The sequence below is a fragment of the Plecotus auritus genome (assembly GCF_963455305.1).
Source record: "Plecotus auritus genome assembly, chromosome: 2".
Classification (NCBI taxonomy): Eukaryota; Metazoa; Chordata; class Mammalia; order Chiroptera; family Vespertilionidae; genus Plecotus; species Plecotus auritus.
In genome coordinates this window covers 86,297,265-86,310,086 of record NC_137771.1, presented here as the reverse complement: position 1 = coordinate 86,310,086, position 12,822 = coordinate 86,297,265, and the positions used below count along the sequence as shown (strand labels likewise).

The 12,822-nt window shown below is 50.2% G+C and overlaps 1 protein-coding gene across 11 annotated transcripts in view; it reads left to right on the top strand.

Moving 5' to 3' along the window:
• The window catches only part of PHACTR1 (phosphatase and actin regulator 1), a gene marked incomplete at its 5' end in the record, with an annotated part of 573,950 nt that extends 561,420 nt beyond the window's left edge, over positions 1 to 12,530 (top strand). For all 11 annotated transcript variants that reach the window (XM_080657408.1, XM_080657410.1, XM_080657416.1 and 8 more), the window contains 4 exons: positions 1,876 to 1,937; positions 6,288 to 6,428; positions 8,491 to 8,567; positions 9,327 to 12,530. In XM_080657408.1, coding sequence (XP_080513534.1) covers positions 1,876 to 1,937; positions 6,288 to 6,428; positions 8,491 to 8,567; positions 9,327 to 9,342 — 296 coding nt within the window. In that variant the 3' untranslated portion in view covers positions 9,343 to 12,530. The remainder of the gene's footprint in view (positions 1 to 1,875; positions 1,938 to 6,287; positions 6,429 to 8,490; positions 8,568 to 9,326) is intronic.
• Between the last annotated feature and the right edge of the window lie 292 nt (positions 12,531 to 12,822).

Here is a 12,822-nt window from a genome sequence, read left to right as displayed (position 1 = left end):
GGTATAGATTTCATAGGTGGTCTTGGGGCCCCACCCCTGAGAGGGACCTACGAATTGCACATAGGAGATGACAGCTCTGTGCTCTGTCACAGAATGCCACTCAAGGCTTGGAAAGGGGCTTGTAGGGTGAGGAAGCCCTGACTAGAGCCTGAGGCCAGTGACCAGGAATAAGGAGGAGGGGCCAGACACTAGGGCAGTGTCCCTAGTGAGAAAAGAGTGGTGCCATCTGTCTAATTGGCCGTGTAGCCTGTGAGCAGCCACTTCATCCTCTGGGCTTTCCCATCCTCACTTACAAACAGAGTGGGAGGCTAGGTGGTTTCTCAGCCCCTCGTGGCCCTAATACTCTGCATATTTTAACCAAGCACCCGAGCTGCATCCTTGGCACCCCCCACCCAGACTAGACCTTTCCCTCCCTGCCACCTGCAAATGCAGCTGTCTGGGCTCTCCCCTTCTTCTGAGTCTTGCTGTCTGCCGCCCAACTTATTTATCTCTGTAAGGTTAGTGCATACTAAGATGTTAATGGCTAACTAGTTTAATGGGTTTTTATCCAAAAGAAATTTGCATTTTTATAGGAACTCTGACAGGGAGATCAGATCTTTACATCTAAAGGAAGGAGCTTTTATGTGGGTGGCTAGGGGCGCTGTGGGGCAGGCTACCGTGGGGACCTCGGCCCACGGCAGGCCATGGCATTTCTGGTGCTGCCCCCATACAGCATCCTGATCCCCACAGGGATCGTGCCCCTGAGCTCTGCGCTGAACGGCATGGTTCCTCCTGCGGGAGGAGTGGCTGTGGCTGCTGCCTGCTATCAGGGCTGACAGGAGGGCAGGGTGGGATCCACTTCTGTGCACAGGGGCTTCTCTCTGTTAAAGATCTGCCCTATATTGAAACGACTGAATTGCAAGTGTGCATAATACGATACATTAATTCAGTTACTGAAAAACAAACACTAGTGATTTTTTCAAGATCCAGCAGGTGAGAAGCAGAGACCTTTGACTCTCATGCTTTTAAACAGTATTATACTTAGAGCCATGCTTCCATTCCACTCCCAGAAGGAAGTGATGTTCAAGGTCATTCCGTTAGCTCGAAAGGAGAAATAAGCCCACGGGTTCTGTCCTGCAAACCTCTGCTCCCTTCCCCAGACCCTCTTAGCTGCGGCTCTGTAAACATCTGATGAGCAAGTCACCCACATATTAAGCTGTCAACGTGCAGGCTCCAGGGCCTGCTCCTCTAAGGCACTCCTTAAAAGTCCCAATGCAGGCAGTTGTGCCCCACACTCTGGCCACACACATGCTCAGTGGACTTCTCGGAAGATTCAAAGAATTAATGGAAGCAGGGCTTGCAAAAGGTGAGCATTTTGAAATTCCTCTTCGTGCAGCCAGGCTGGCCTTTGCGTTCCTCCTCTTGTTTCTGCACAGGTGACAGGCACGCCTATGGGCCGGTCTTGGGTTCTACTCCCACAGTGCACCGGCCCGAGGGCCACATCACAATGAGCCCTGCAGGGACTGTGAGACTGGGGCAGAGTGGAGGGAGGCCCTTGTGCTGTCCAGAGAAGGGAACCCCACCTCACTGCTGACAGCACCCTGCTCTTTTAGGACCTCCCTCCTTGTCTTACAAGCTACACCTCTCACCCAGCAATGCTGCCCGGAGACTGGAAATCCCAGGTGACAGAAAGGAAACAAAATAGGCAGGTCTGCCTGCTCACCACCAGTTTGAAAGTGTCCCCAGAGGCAGAAGCAAGGCCAGGGTAGGAAACATAGCTTTCTCTTCCCCTCTCCTAACGGTGAGGTGCTCGGCCTGGAGCCTCAAAGGCTCATAGTATGCCCCTGTGTGCAACACTGTCTACAGAATCAAAAGCATCTTAAATGTTTCTTTCAGCTCGGAACGAACAAGAGGAACAAGAAGAGAAAAGAGAGATCAAGAGGAGGCTAACTCGAAAGGTGAGAAAGTTCACGAGCGCGGGGGCAGGAGAGGGAGGGCGGCCGTCCGCTCCTGTGCCCTCTGCTGGCCTCGGTGGCCTGCAGCTGCTCGGCCCACAGGGAGAATCTCCCCTGGCAGAGGGGGCAGCTGTCTTGACTCTCCAGGACCTCTCCACGGGAGCATGGTCAGCTGCGGGACCTTCGGTCTTGTCTGGTGACATTCTTGTGTTGCTTGATTTCTGTGACACTCACCTGCCTCCAAGCAACTTGATGTCAAGTGCATTACATTTTCAATTACAGTGAATATTTTATTTTTAAAAGTGTACCATTAGCCATCAAGCAATCGGAAACTCATAGTCAAAATCAGTAGTTCGAATATAAGTTATTTGCTATGACCTTGGGGACATTTGAATTTTCCTTGCCTCCCTGATACTATTCCTTACCTATTAACTAAGAACAGTTTAACTTGATTATGCTAAATCAATTTGGAGTACTTAATCAGGAAAAAGCCTAAAGTACTGATAAATATTTGAAGATGTTTGAAAAGCACTTAAGATAGAAGCCATAAACTAGAATTTTTACATATTTTTAACCCCAAAAATAGATGGCTTGGGAATGCACTATAGACCCAAATGGGTTTAATTCTACATGAGTGGTCTCTTTAATAAGAAACTCTTATTGAGGCTGTACCTGGATGCTGTTGGCAAGTTTAATTACTTGATGACACACAAGATATAATAGTATGTTCTGTTAGACGAGAGTGGTTTCAGTCAGCCTCCTGCAGTGACCAAGGTTCTCAAAACTTAGAGACAGTTAAGAGTCCCATTAAAATTAATTTTTTAAAGGTTTATTAATGGATGCTTCTCCCTAGAAATACTATGCAAATGAAGACATTCAAAGATCCTAAAATATCACACCAATTACGAAGGTGATGACTCGTGTTCCTCAACGCTCTCCTCTCCCTTAGTGCAGCCCAGACTTCTGGCGATGAGCCAAGTGCCATCCCAATGAAAAGGGGTAGGATACACAAGTGCCGAGGCCAGTGACAGGCTGGCATGCTCCTGGTGGGAACTAGAGCAAGAGCTAAGTGAGCTCACTTCATCCAGGCGCCCGTACCTCAGCCACCATCTGATTCTTTACCTTACGACCATCCAGTCTTTGGACACAGGGCACCCTTTGTCCTGAGAGTGAGTAGTGAGGATGATGGGAGGGGAAGTATGTTAGCTTGTTCTAAGTGTGACCTTGACATGGCTACAGTATCAAAAAGTGGTTCATTTCTGATACAGAAATGTCTAGACATTCAGAAAGAAATTGAAAATCCAGTTTTCATAAAGTTCATTGGAGTTGATTGCTGGCACCCAAAAATTCTCCTAAACTTTAGGGTTTCTAAAAACTAATAATAGGTAAATATTTAAATATCCATTTAATTCTGATCTCTTTAAAAGAAGTGTATAGCCTGGCCGGTGTGGCTCAATGATTGAGCATCAACCCATGAACCAAGAGTTCTCGGTTTGATTCCCAATCAGGGCACATGCCCAGGTTGCAGGCTCAATCCCCAATAGGGGGCGTGCAGGAGGCAGCCAATCCATGTCTCTCTCATCGATGTTTCTATCTCTCTATTCCTCTCCCTTCCTTTCTAAGATCAATTTAAGAAATCATATTTAAAAAGCATATATAGTTTTGTAGAGAAAAATTGCATCATTTGGCAAGGGGAAAGGGAGGAGGGTTTCCTCTCATACCCATCTCCCCTGAGATGGGTTGCACAGGGACAGGTACCTCAGAAAGCCCATCATGTTTGCAGGTCTCCCAGAGAAGGTAAATGCCTCTTCCTCCTCCGGGTTTCCTGTCCTTCCCCGGGGGCTGGCTTGGGGAAATAGAAATAATGAGCTTGAGTGAAGGGATCAGCTTTAAGGGAAAGACTAGAAGCAGCTTTCACCTCTCTTTTTGTGGAGAGAGATGTGAGCTCCCAGCAGGTGGAGAACCCACACCTCCGGGCTTGGACACCAAGACCAGATGCCAGTGCTGGTGGCTGCTGTTCAGTTACTTCCCTCAGCCCAAGGATTTCCTCCTTGCAGTTCTAGTCCATTTTAATGTACACGTGAGAACGATAAAACACAGTGGCTAATGCTCATAGCCACAGACCAGCCCTTTTCTTCAGCCAGACTGATACTCATCTAAAAATTGTGTTCTGTCTTTTAATAAATGCATTTCTCCCCCTTCAAAAAAAAAAATGCTAGCTAAATGGACAGGAAGATGGGAAGAGATGAGGAAGGAAGAGAGGGAGGGAAGGAGGGAGGAAGGAAACCCACTTGAGTCAGGCTATATTAATACTGAAATATGGGTCTCAATTAATTACTCTTGTTGATTATTTGGTTGCAAATATTATTGCTGCCATAGGTTGATACATAGTACTACCAACCCCTGCTCTTACCTCTTCCTCCAGTCCACTGTCTCTAGAAAATCGACTCTTGACTCCGAGATCACCTCCTCTGCATTTGAGGAAGGACCCTGGGTTCACATGCCCCAGTGGCTACAACCTAGCCACAAGCTAAAGGGACATCTCCCGAGCCCCACGTGGCAGGGGCACGAGCCCACGCTCACAGGGTGTCCCGGGGACATTGGTTAGTCGGCCCACACAGCACCTGAGACTCTCCCAGCAGAAGTCCCCTCCTCAGCGCCTCCCTCGGCACTTGGGGAAGTGACTTGCTGACTTGGAGAGCTTGTGTCTAAGGTTCCCAGGGAACTCGGGCATGAAAAATGCTCCCTGACCTTCAGAGCTAACACTTAGTTTTCTGTTCACACCAGTCTCTGCCATCAACAGGCTATTAGTAAAATCCAGGTCGTGATTTGCAGAAATATAAACTACAAATTCCATGCTTAACAACTTTTTGGTGTGGTGGCACACTTTGAAAGAATACCTTTTGTCCAGCACCCTGGGGTAAACCTTGCAAGTCCTAAGCAACACGAACTGGGGGTTTTGAGTGGGGGTTCTGAGGTAAATGAGGTAAACGTTAAATGTTTTTATATATTTTAATGACAGTATGAAAGCTCCCACACTCACAGTGTAGAGGCAGGCTGGACCACCACTGTCGTGTAGAGCCCTGCCCGTGGAGCCTGGGAGACCTCTGGTTTCCTGTGACGGGCCAGCACTGAGGCCGAAATGTCCTGTCCCAGGAGAACCAGGACTGCTCTAGGGCAGACCAGAACCACCTGGAGGGGGAGCTCCATAGTCCAGGCAAGTGGGCCCTGCCCTGGCCCCAGAGGCCTTTGGTCCCCAGGTCTTCCCACCACTGGCCTGGAGGGAGCTGCGGCTGCCTTGGTCCTGTGTGCAGCCTTGTAAACCCTTCGCCATCCTGTTCAGTACCAGCCAGACAGGCATCTAGTCGTGCCTTCCTTTGCGGGCCGTCGGCAGTGAGTGGAGCGTTCGGCACCAGGAAGGTGTATGGCAGCACATGAGACAGTGAAACAGCCCCTGGTGTGTGTGTGTTCTGTAGGCCATTGTGGTAGGATTGCGTCTGACTGCATCTTCCATTAATAGGACTAAATACAGTCCAGGGCCTAGAGAAAAAGTTGCTTTTAAATAATATCAGTGAAACGTGAATTGACAGCATCCGAAGGAGAGGGAAGCTGTGTTGCTCCAGAAGAAAGAAGCCCAGGGACAGGAGGAGGCAGTAGAAACATCAGCCTTATGCGACTGAAGTACAAAAGAGGGTGTCTGTGGGTGACAACGGGAAATGGTTGAGTCCTCTTTTTACGGTTTCCGTCCCTCACCGCAGAGCGATCCGAAAGGCCCATTCGAGGCTTCCTTGGCACAAACTGGGCCTAGCTCTGCCTTCGTGGGCTGGCCTTTCATTTCACTTGACCTTCCTGAGGACCAGAGTCTCCTCCGACCTGCAGACCACGTTTTTGTGTCTGAAACATTTTTGTATGTGAAATGATGCACTAGCCCATCTTTCAGAGAGCACTACATTTGACACAGATGTGGACTCACAAATCCAAAATAAGGTAAAACCTTTGTGTAAGATTCCTGTCACCTTGATGCGAGAAGTGAGACAAATGTGGGAAAACCCTCAACAGACACCCATCCCCCCAGGACAGGCTGCTTGCAGAGATCAAGACACTGCATGTTACCAGAGACAGCCAGGCTGTGCACAGGCCTGGAGGTGGCTCCAGGAATAATGTAGCTCGATGAACAATAACACACTCTCCCTCCTAGAAAAGTCTGGGTATAGGAGCAGGGAGCCCTGTCCCATCCTTGCTGTGTCATGCATAGTTGCCTCTCTGGACCTCATTTTGCTCACCTGTAAATCCACGGATGGGCAAGTGATCCAAACTTCTCTTTATGACTGTGCCCTCCTCTTCCGCCTGCAGCTCAGCCAGAGGCCCACAGTGGAAGAACTTCGGGAAAGGAAGATCCTCATCCGCTTCAGCGACTACGTGGAGGTGGCTGATGCCCAGGACTATGACCGCAGGGCCGACAAGCCGTGGACCCGCCTCACCGCTGCCGACAAAGTAAGGAGAGGAGCAAGGAGAGGGGGGCAGGTGCCCACACCCAGGTTTCACCCCTACACTGGATTCCTTGCTTGCTGCCTGGGATGCTGTATTGAAACGAACAGCAAAGCCACCACCAGGGTCTCGGGAATGGAGCACTCAGTGCCCGCTGGGCAGGCTGGGAGTGCCATGTCCCCATCACCTTTCACCAGGGCTCCAGATAATTGGGAGCAATCACTGAATTGATTCCTCACCGCTCCGGAGAAGGAGCAAGATGGACACGTAATATTGTGCCGTTTTACGGGAGAAGGAAAGGCAGTGCGGAAGATGGTGCCCAGAGAAAAGAACAGCACCTGTGGGGCACCCAGCTGACCTTCTGGGGAGAGCCACTGGCTGCAGCACCCACAGGGGTGTCCCACAACCAAAAGGGGCTGAGGCCACGGTCCTGGCAGTGGTTGTAACCTAGTGGCAAAGACACAAACCACAGAGACAGCAAAACATGTCCCTGCACTAAACCTCCATAGACTAGAAAGCAGAATACAAACAATCTGAAGTTGAGTTTGTTTTATAAGAAACGCAGTGATGCAAATGATACCATTCTTCCCTGCCCATTAGACCATGTATTAGAATTAAACTCTGCTTGGTCATTGTTTGTGATTCTAGTCCAGTCACCATGAGGAACTGGAGGGCGGGGAAGGGCAGGGGAGCCGCTGCATGTAAGGAAACTGATGAGGTCAGAGGCAGAGACCTCCCGGAAATGGCCTCCCACATGGGGTCAACCCACAGATCCTGACCAGGGGAAAACTCTGCCCTCCTCTTAAATGCAGCACCATCTCTTCCCTGTGCAGGAACTCGGTGAGGTCCCAGGAACTGGCCCAGACAGAGCCTGCCCCCAGGCGGTGGTGTCTGTATTGTCCCCAGAGGAGGACCCTGGCCCTGGTTCTCCTGCTCACACTGGCTGCAGTGTACTTGCTTACCAAGGGTAGGGGTGCTGCAGGTGTCAAGGGCGACTCCAGCTCTGAGGAGCTGTTGGGTGGGGAGCGGACCCAGCTCCTCCCAGGCCACTGGAGATGGGAAACTGGACAGGGTGCCTTCCTTCTAACTGGCCCTTAGACGCTCATGTGCCTTCCTTTCAAGAGGAGCCACTGTGATGCTCCCTAAAGACTTCTCCAGCCTAAAACTCTCAGTGCTTGGACATTCCCACCAAAGCAAATGCCAATCTTAGAAAGAGCTCTGTGGAAGGGCACACATTTAAAACTTCAGCCCCTGGCATTCCTGTGTTCCAGACCCTCCTCACCTGTCTCTGCACCTGGTTCCCCAGCCCTCCAGGTGGGCTGCAGCCACGTGGGTGGGCAGTGCTGGAAGGATGAGGTTATTCAAGTTTATTGCAGAATATACTAAGGTTCTTCAAGACATCCCATCTACTCGTAATGGTGAAAAATACTGCCTCAGCTTCAAGAGTCATGAAAGAGCAGAGGGTTTACAAATCAAAGGGAAGTAGGGAGACCCTCCCTTTCTAGAAGTATCTACTGTGAGGGACTACAGTGGCTGTGATGAGTTCAGATTGTTTACCTAAGGAAGGTGAGAGGTTGACATATTATTTTAAAAAATATGTTTTTATTTATTTATTTTTTTTATAGAGACATAGAGAGATAGAAACATTGATGACAGAGAAACATCATCGATCGGCTGCCTCCTGCACACCCCTCACAGGGGATTGAGCCCGAAACCTGGGCATGTGCCTTGACCTGGAATCAAACCAGTGGCCTCTTGGTTCCTGGGTCGATGCCCAACCCCTGAGCTACATTGGCCAGGGACATTTAAGTGTGTACTTGGGAGCCCAGGAGTGTGGGCAGGTGTGTACACTATATGCCGGATGAAACAGCTGTGTGAAGAGAGAAACAAGACGACGCCCAGGGGGAGTCATAGTAGGTGTAAAGGATATCTCAGGTGATTGGTTTTTTTCTCCCAGTGAAAACACTTTGTATGGCTTTGTCAAAGGGAAAAAAATAGAAATAAAATAAGAAGTGAGCTCCTTCCCATCTGCCCCCTCGGCATACTCATGGGCTTCTCTCCATTCCAGGCTGCCATTCGGAAGGAGCTGAATGAATTTAAAAGCACTGAGATGGAAGTTCATGAGCTGAGTAGACATCTAACAAGGTTAGTATCGCGGTGTGTTTTTCCTTCTCAAGTTGTAAAACCTACTTCCAGATGACGTACCTGTTTCTCGGTCCAAGCGGTGTGGTGGGCACATGAAGGAGAAGATAAACGTTCTCATTCAGTTCCCACTGTGGCCACTGAAACTGGGGTGAGGGGCATTCAAGGCCAGGCTGAAGCTACCTTCTGAAAGCCACTTTTTAACTCATTCAAACTGAAGAGCTAAGTGCCAGACCACCACTAACCCCAAGGTGGGTTTCACAAAAACTTAAGCCTAGGAGAAAAGATCATTGTCGATTGACCCCAGTTGGCAGAGGCCAACCCTAGTTCACTTCTGTGATTCCCTGTCATTCTCCCAGGTGGTCTTGTGTGGTGCTGCTTGGGGAACTGAACACAGAGAGCTTATGTAGGGTCACTCAGTGACAGAATAACTGGCAATTCTTAGACACTCCCCTTGGGGGAGCATTCTGAGAAATGGTGCCTGGACTTGCAGACACAAGGTTGAGGTCTCCACCTCACTGCCAAGTCGGGGCTGCAGGCCACCAGGGCCATCTGACTAGTCCATAGGAATTCTGATTAAACTATTCCAAAACCGAAGGTGGACTCAGTGGGCCTCGGGGGTGCTGTGGGGTGTGCCCTGGGGGGAGATGTATACCCGCCTCTGCTGTCAGAGGCAAGGGCTCTGAGGACGGAAGAAGTGGGCCGTGGAACTGGACACCTCGGGCAGCCACTTGGTCTTGATTCATTTCTTTCTTTTCCCAGGTTTCACCGACCTTAACAGTCAAATTCCTCTTGAGTGCTATGCTGTCTTCAAAACATAAATTTATAAGAACCATAAGTGCTGGTATTTATTCACTTCCCATCATGATGTAAATCTTCTGAACTGCCTTTTTTAAAAGAAGGAGAAGGAGAAGGAAAGGAAACACAATCAGGATTCTGTTTGAGAAACGCGATGGTCACCGCTCCGTGGTCAGAGCTGCTGGCACCACCACGGATCCTGAACCGTGCCCGTCCCCGGCAGGCCGAGAGCACCTGCGGCCTCGCGGAAGACTTTCAGCCCCGGTCCTCGGGCGCCGCCTTCACTTAGGCTCCAGCGACCTTTCCTCAAAAGCACCTGTCACCTAAGTCCAAAGAAAGCTGAGCCACTGGGCGTGGCCTGGGAATGACTTCGAGAAGCAAATGGTTGGCCGATTAGGTTTGGCTTCTGGTTTGGGGTCCCCTCAGGAGGAGGGTGCTGAGAAGGGAGCACTCTTCTCCGTTGACCTGTCTTCTTCCTCCAGCCACCCTCCTTCCAGTGAACAAAAGGGAAGAGCCCTTGTCTGGGAGCGTCTGGGTGACAGTCACACCCATTCTGTCCCCTCAGGTGGGGCAGAGCTGCCCACAGGAAGCTCTGGGTTAGAAGGGGAGAGTTGTCATCTGCTCAGTGAACAGCCCAATGTCACAGGTGATCTTCTGCACACAAACAGCCACTGCTAAGGTGCACCTATGGCATCACGTGTATGAGCGTAAGGACCACATGGAGGGGCATAAAGGCTGGGGTGGGAACTCCGCTTGGCTGGTGGTCTTCATTTTCTCTGCCTGCCCCAGGGCTGGTGACCGTGTGGCTTGGAAGTTAATGGCTCTCGAGTACAGGCCCCCACACAGGTTGGCCAGAAACCATTCCTAAAGGACCGGCCTTCCGGTCACTGACAGACTGGTACTCTAGAACCACGTGATGGCCTTCCAGTCTCCTTTCTTTGCACTGAGGGGTTTCTGTGGGTTTGGCATAGGCCAGAATTGGGCAAACAGCAGCCATGCACGCCTTGTGCTGTACTTCCCTGTTCACGTTTCTCCAGGGGGAACCCTTCCTCCCTCGTGATGCTGGCAAGGGTGATTGGAGATGCTCTCTAACTGCCCCCCTCACCTGGGACCATAGGAAGCAGTGCTCTGTTGTCCAAGGGACCCCCAGGATAGCATGTGCAGTGAGAGGAAGGACAAGCCCCAAACCTGAGAGCTGTTGTGAGGCCCGTTGCAGCCCCTTTGTTCCTCCTGACAGAGCTCGTAGGGCCCCCATTGCAAGCTCTGCCCGGCCTCCCACAGTCACCGTGGTCTCACAGTTACCACAGTCTTTCCAGGCGATGGTTCCCTCTCCACCACACATGCCCAGGATTTAGAAGGATGCCACCTTGGCCTTCACAGCAAAGAGTTAACCAGTCCCCACCCCAACCTGTGTGGGAAGGGAGTGACTGCTGGGATGTGTGCCCACCAGTGAGTCCGTTTACCTTCTGCAGACATCCGCAGCTCCTGCGGCCAGCACCACCCAGGGCTGTGCGTGTGCCGGGGGGGGGGTGGGGAGGCAGGCAGCTCTTCAGGCAGTGCCCACCAGCCGCTGCACAGCTGTCCTGTGCTTCCCTCACAGCGCCTGGCACATGCCGCTGCCCATCACTAGATCCTTTCTTCTTTGCTGAATCTTAATAGTTCTTGATGTGAGTAGAAGTATTGTTCAGGGGAAATGTGTGGCTCTAAGCACTATCTTCCCAAAAGGCTTCCTGACGTCTGAATGTGCAGATGGTATGGTGAAAGATATAGGACTCTTTCGTTTGACTTCTCTGCAGCGGGCACGTGTTCTGGGCGGAGCTGCCTGCCTCGCCCAGAGCTGAGTCTGCGCTTCTTCTAACGGGCTGCTGTGCTTCCGGAGACTGGCAGTGCCCTGCAGGATGGGCAGGCCTTCCCCTGGCCCAGGAGCGAGTCCTAGGGGAACTCATTCCATGACCTGGACTCCTCCCACCAAGGCCAGTGGCTTCTCTGCTGGCCTTGCTTCTTGGGCCTTACTGATTCCCTGGGGACATGAGGCCCAAATCAATTTCCCTGCAGCCCACCTGCCAGCCAGTAGTCCAGGTTTCTCCCAAAGTGCTCTCCTGTGCAGTCCACTGTGCATGGAAGGAATCAAACACGTTCCCCTTTTCTTCCTGCAGAGCACTGTTTTCCACTTGCAGGATTTAGGGTTGCACCTTCCACGCCAGTGAAAGCACCCACCCAGATGTGGGTGGCTTCAAACCCACTGTATGTGGCTCAGCAACCTCCATGGACCACAGCATGGCCCCTCTGCTGTCCCTTTCCCTTCCTGAAATCTTGAGGAAATTTGTAGAAATCTGTCCAAATTTCTTTTTTGCCACATTGTTCTGACAAATTGAAAAATGTGTGTTGATTCCCAAAATGACAAATCGACATTAACTAGAGGTGGGGGGGTCGGGGAGAGATGGTCTAGCTGGTTTACAATGCTTTCCTTGTCTGAAAAAGCTGCTGTTTTCAAGTAAAGGTTTAGTTTGTGTGTATAAATTTCCAAGTGGGCCTCTTATCATGAAAGGAAAAGTGTGAAACTCCTCAGATCAAAATGTTTCCTTCTGAAAATGAGACCTTGCCCCGACCTCCCCCGCCCGTCTACAACAGAACAGTGCCATCGACCGGCCCGGCCTGCGTGCTCTTTCGAAATTGCTGTGTTTCTCCCAAAGGCCCTCAAAGCCCTGGAAAACCTTTAAAACTTCAGCCTTTATGTCAGATTAGAGAAACCAAACGGTGTGACGGTAGTTGTGGTGAGAACCTCTGAGTTTATTTTTCTCCCGCTTCCGAATGTGTATATTTGCTGAATGAAAATCGTGCTGTGTGCTTGATGAGAGGATGTCCGCTCTCCCTGTGCACAGCCAGTGTGCGAAGGTCACCTTAAATGAAATGACTTTTTCTTCCCATTTGTCTGTTAATCCCCAAACCGGTTGCTTTTTCCAGTTGCTCCCCGGGTGTCTGTACATAGTTTGTCTTTGTATAGGAGCGCGTGCTCGTGTTCTAATTCAACAGATGACGGCTGTATGAGGAAGACGATGTAAATAGAACACAAGTTAAACTGGATCTCTATGGCCTAGGTTTTGTACATACAGAAACTGCATGGTATTTAAATTATTGTTTGTCTCTGATGATGTATGCAGTTTCTTTAAAAACAAATCCAAAAAAAAAAGTCTAAAAAAATCATTTTCTTGCCTCCAGTGTGTTGTATTAACTACCAGCAGGAACCACCAAAAATATTTGGCTTGCCTGGGAAAGGCAGCGGGGGCAGGGCAGGGCAGGGCAGCCCATTAGCAAAATCCTGAGTTGTGGAGACAGGACAACCTCATACATCTGGTGTTATTGGGGAAGGAAGGATTGTTGCACATGAATTAACTGTCTAGATAATATTTGTAAACTTTTTTCTTCCAAACATTTTCTTAAGAATGTCTAGAATGCACTG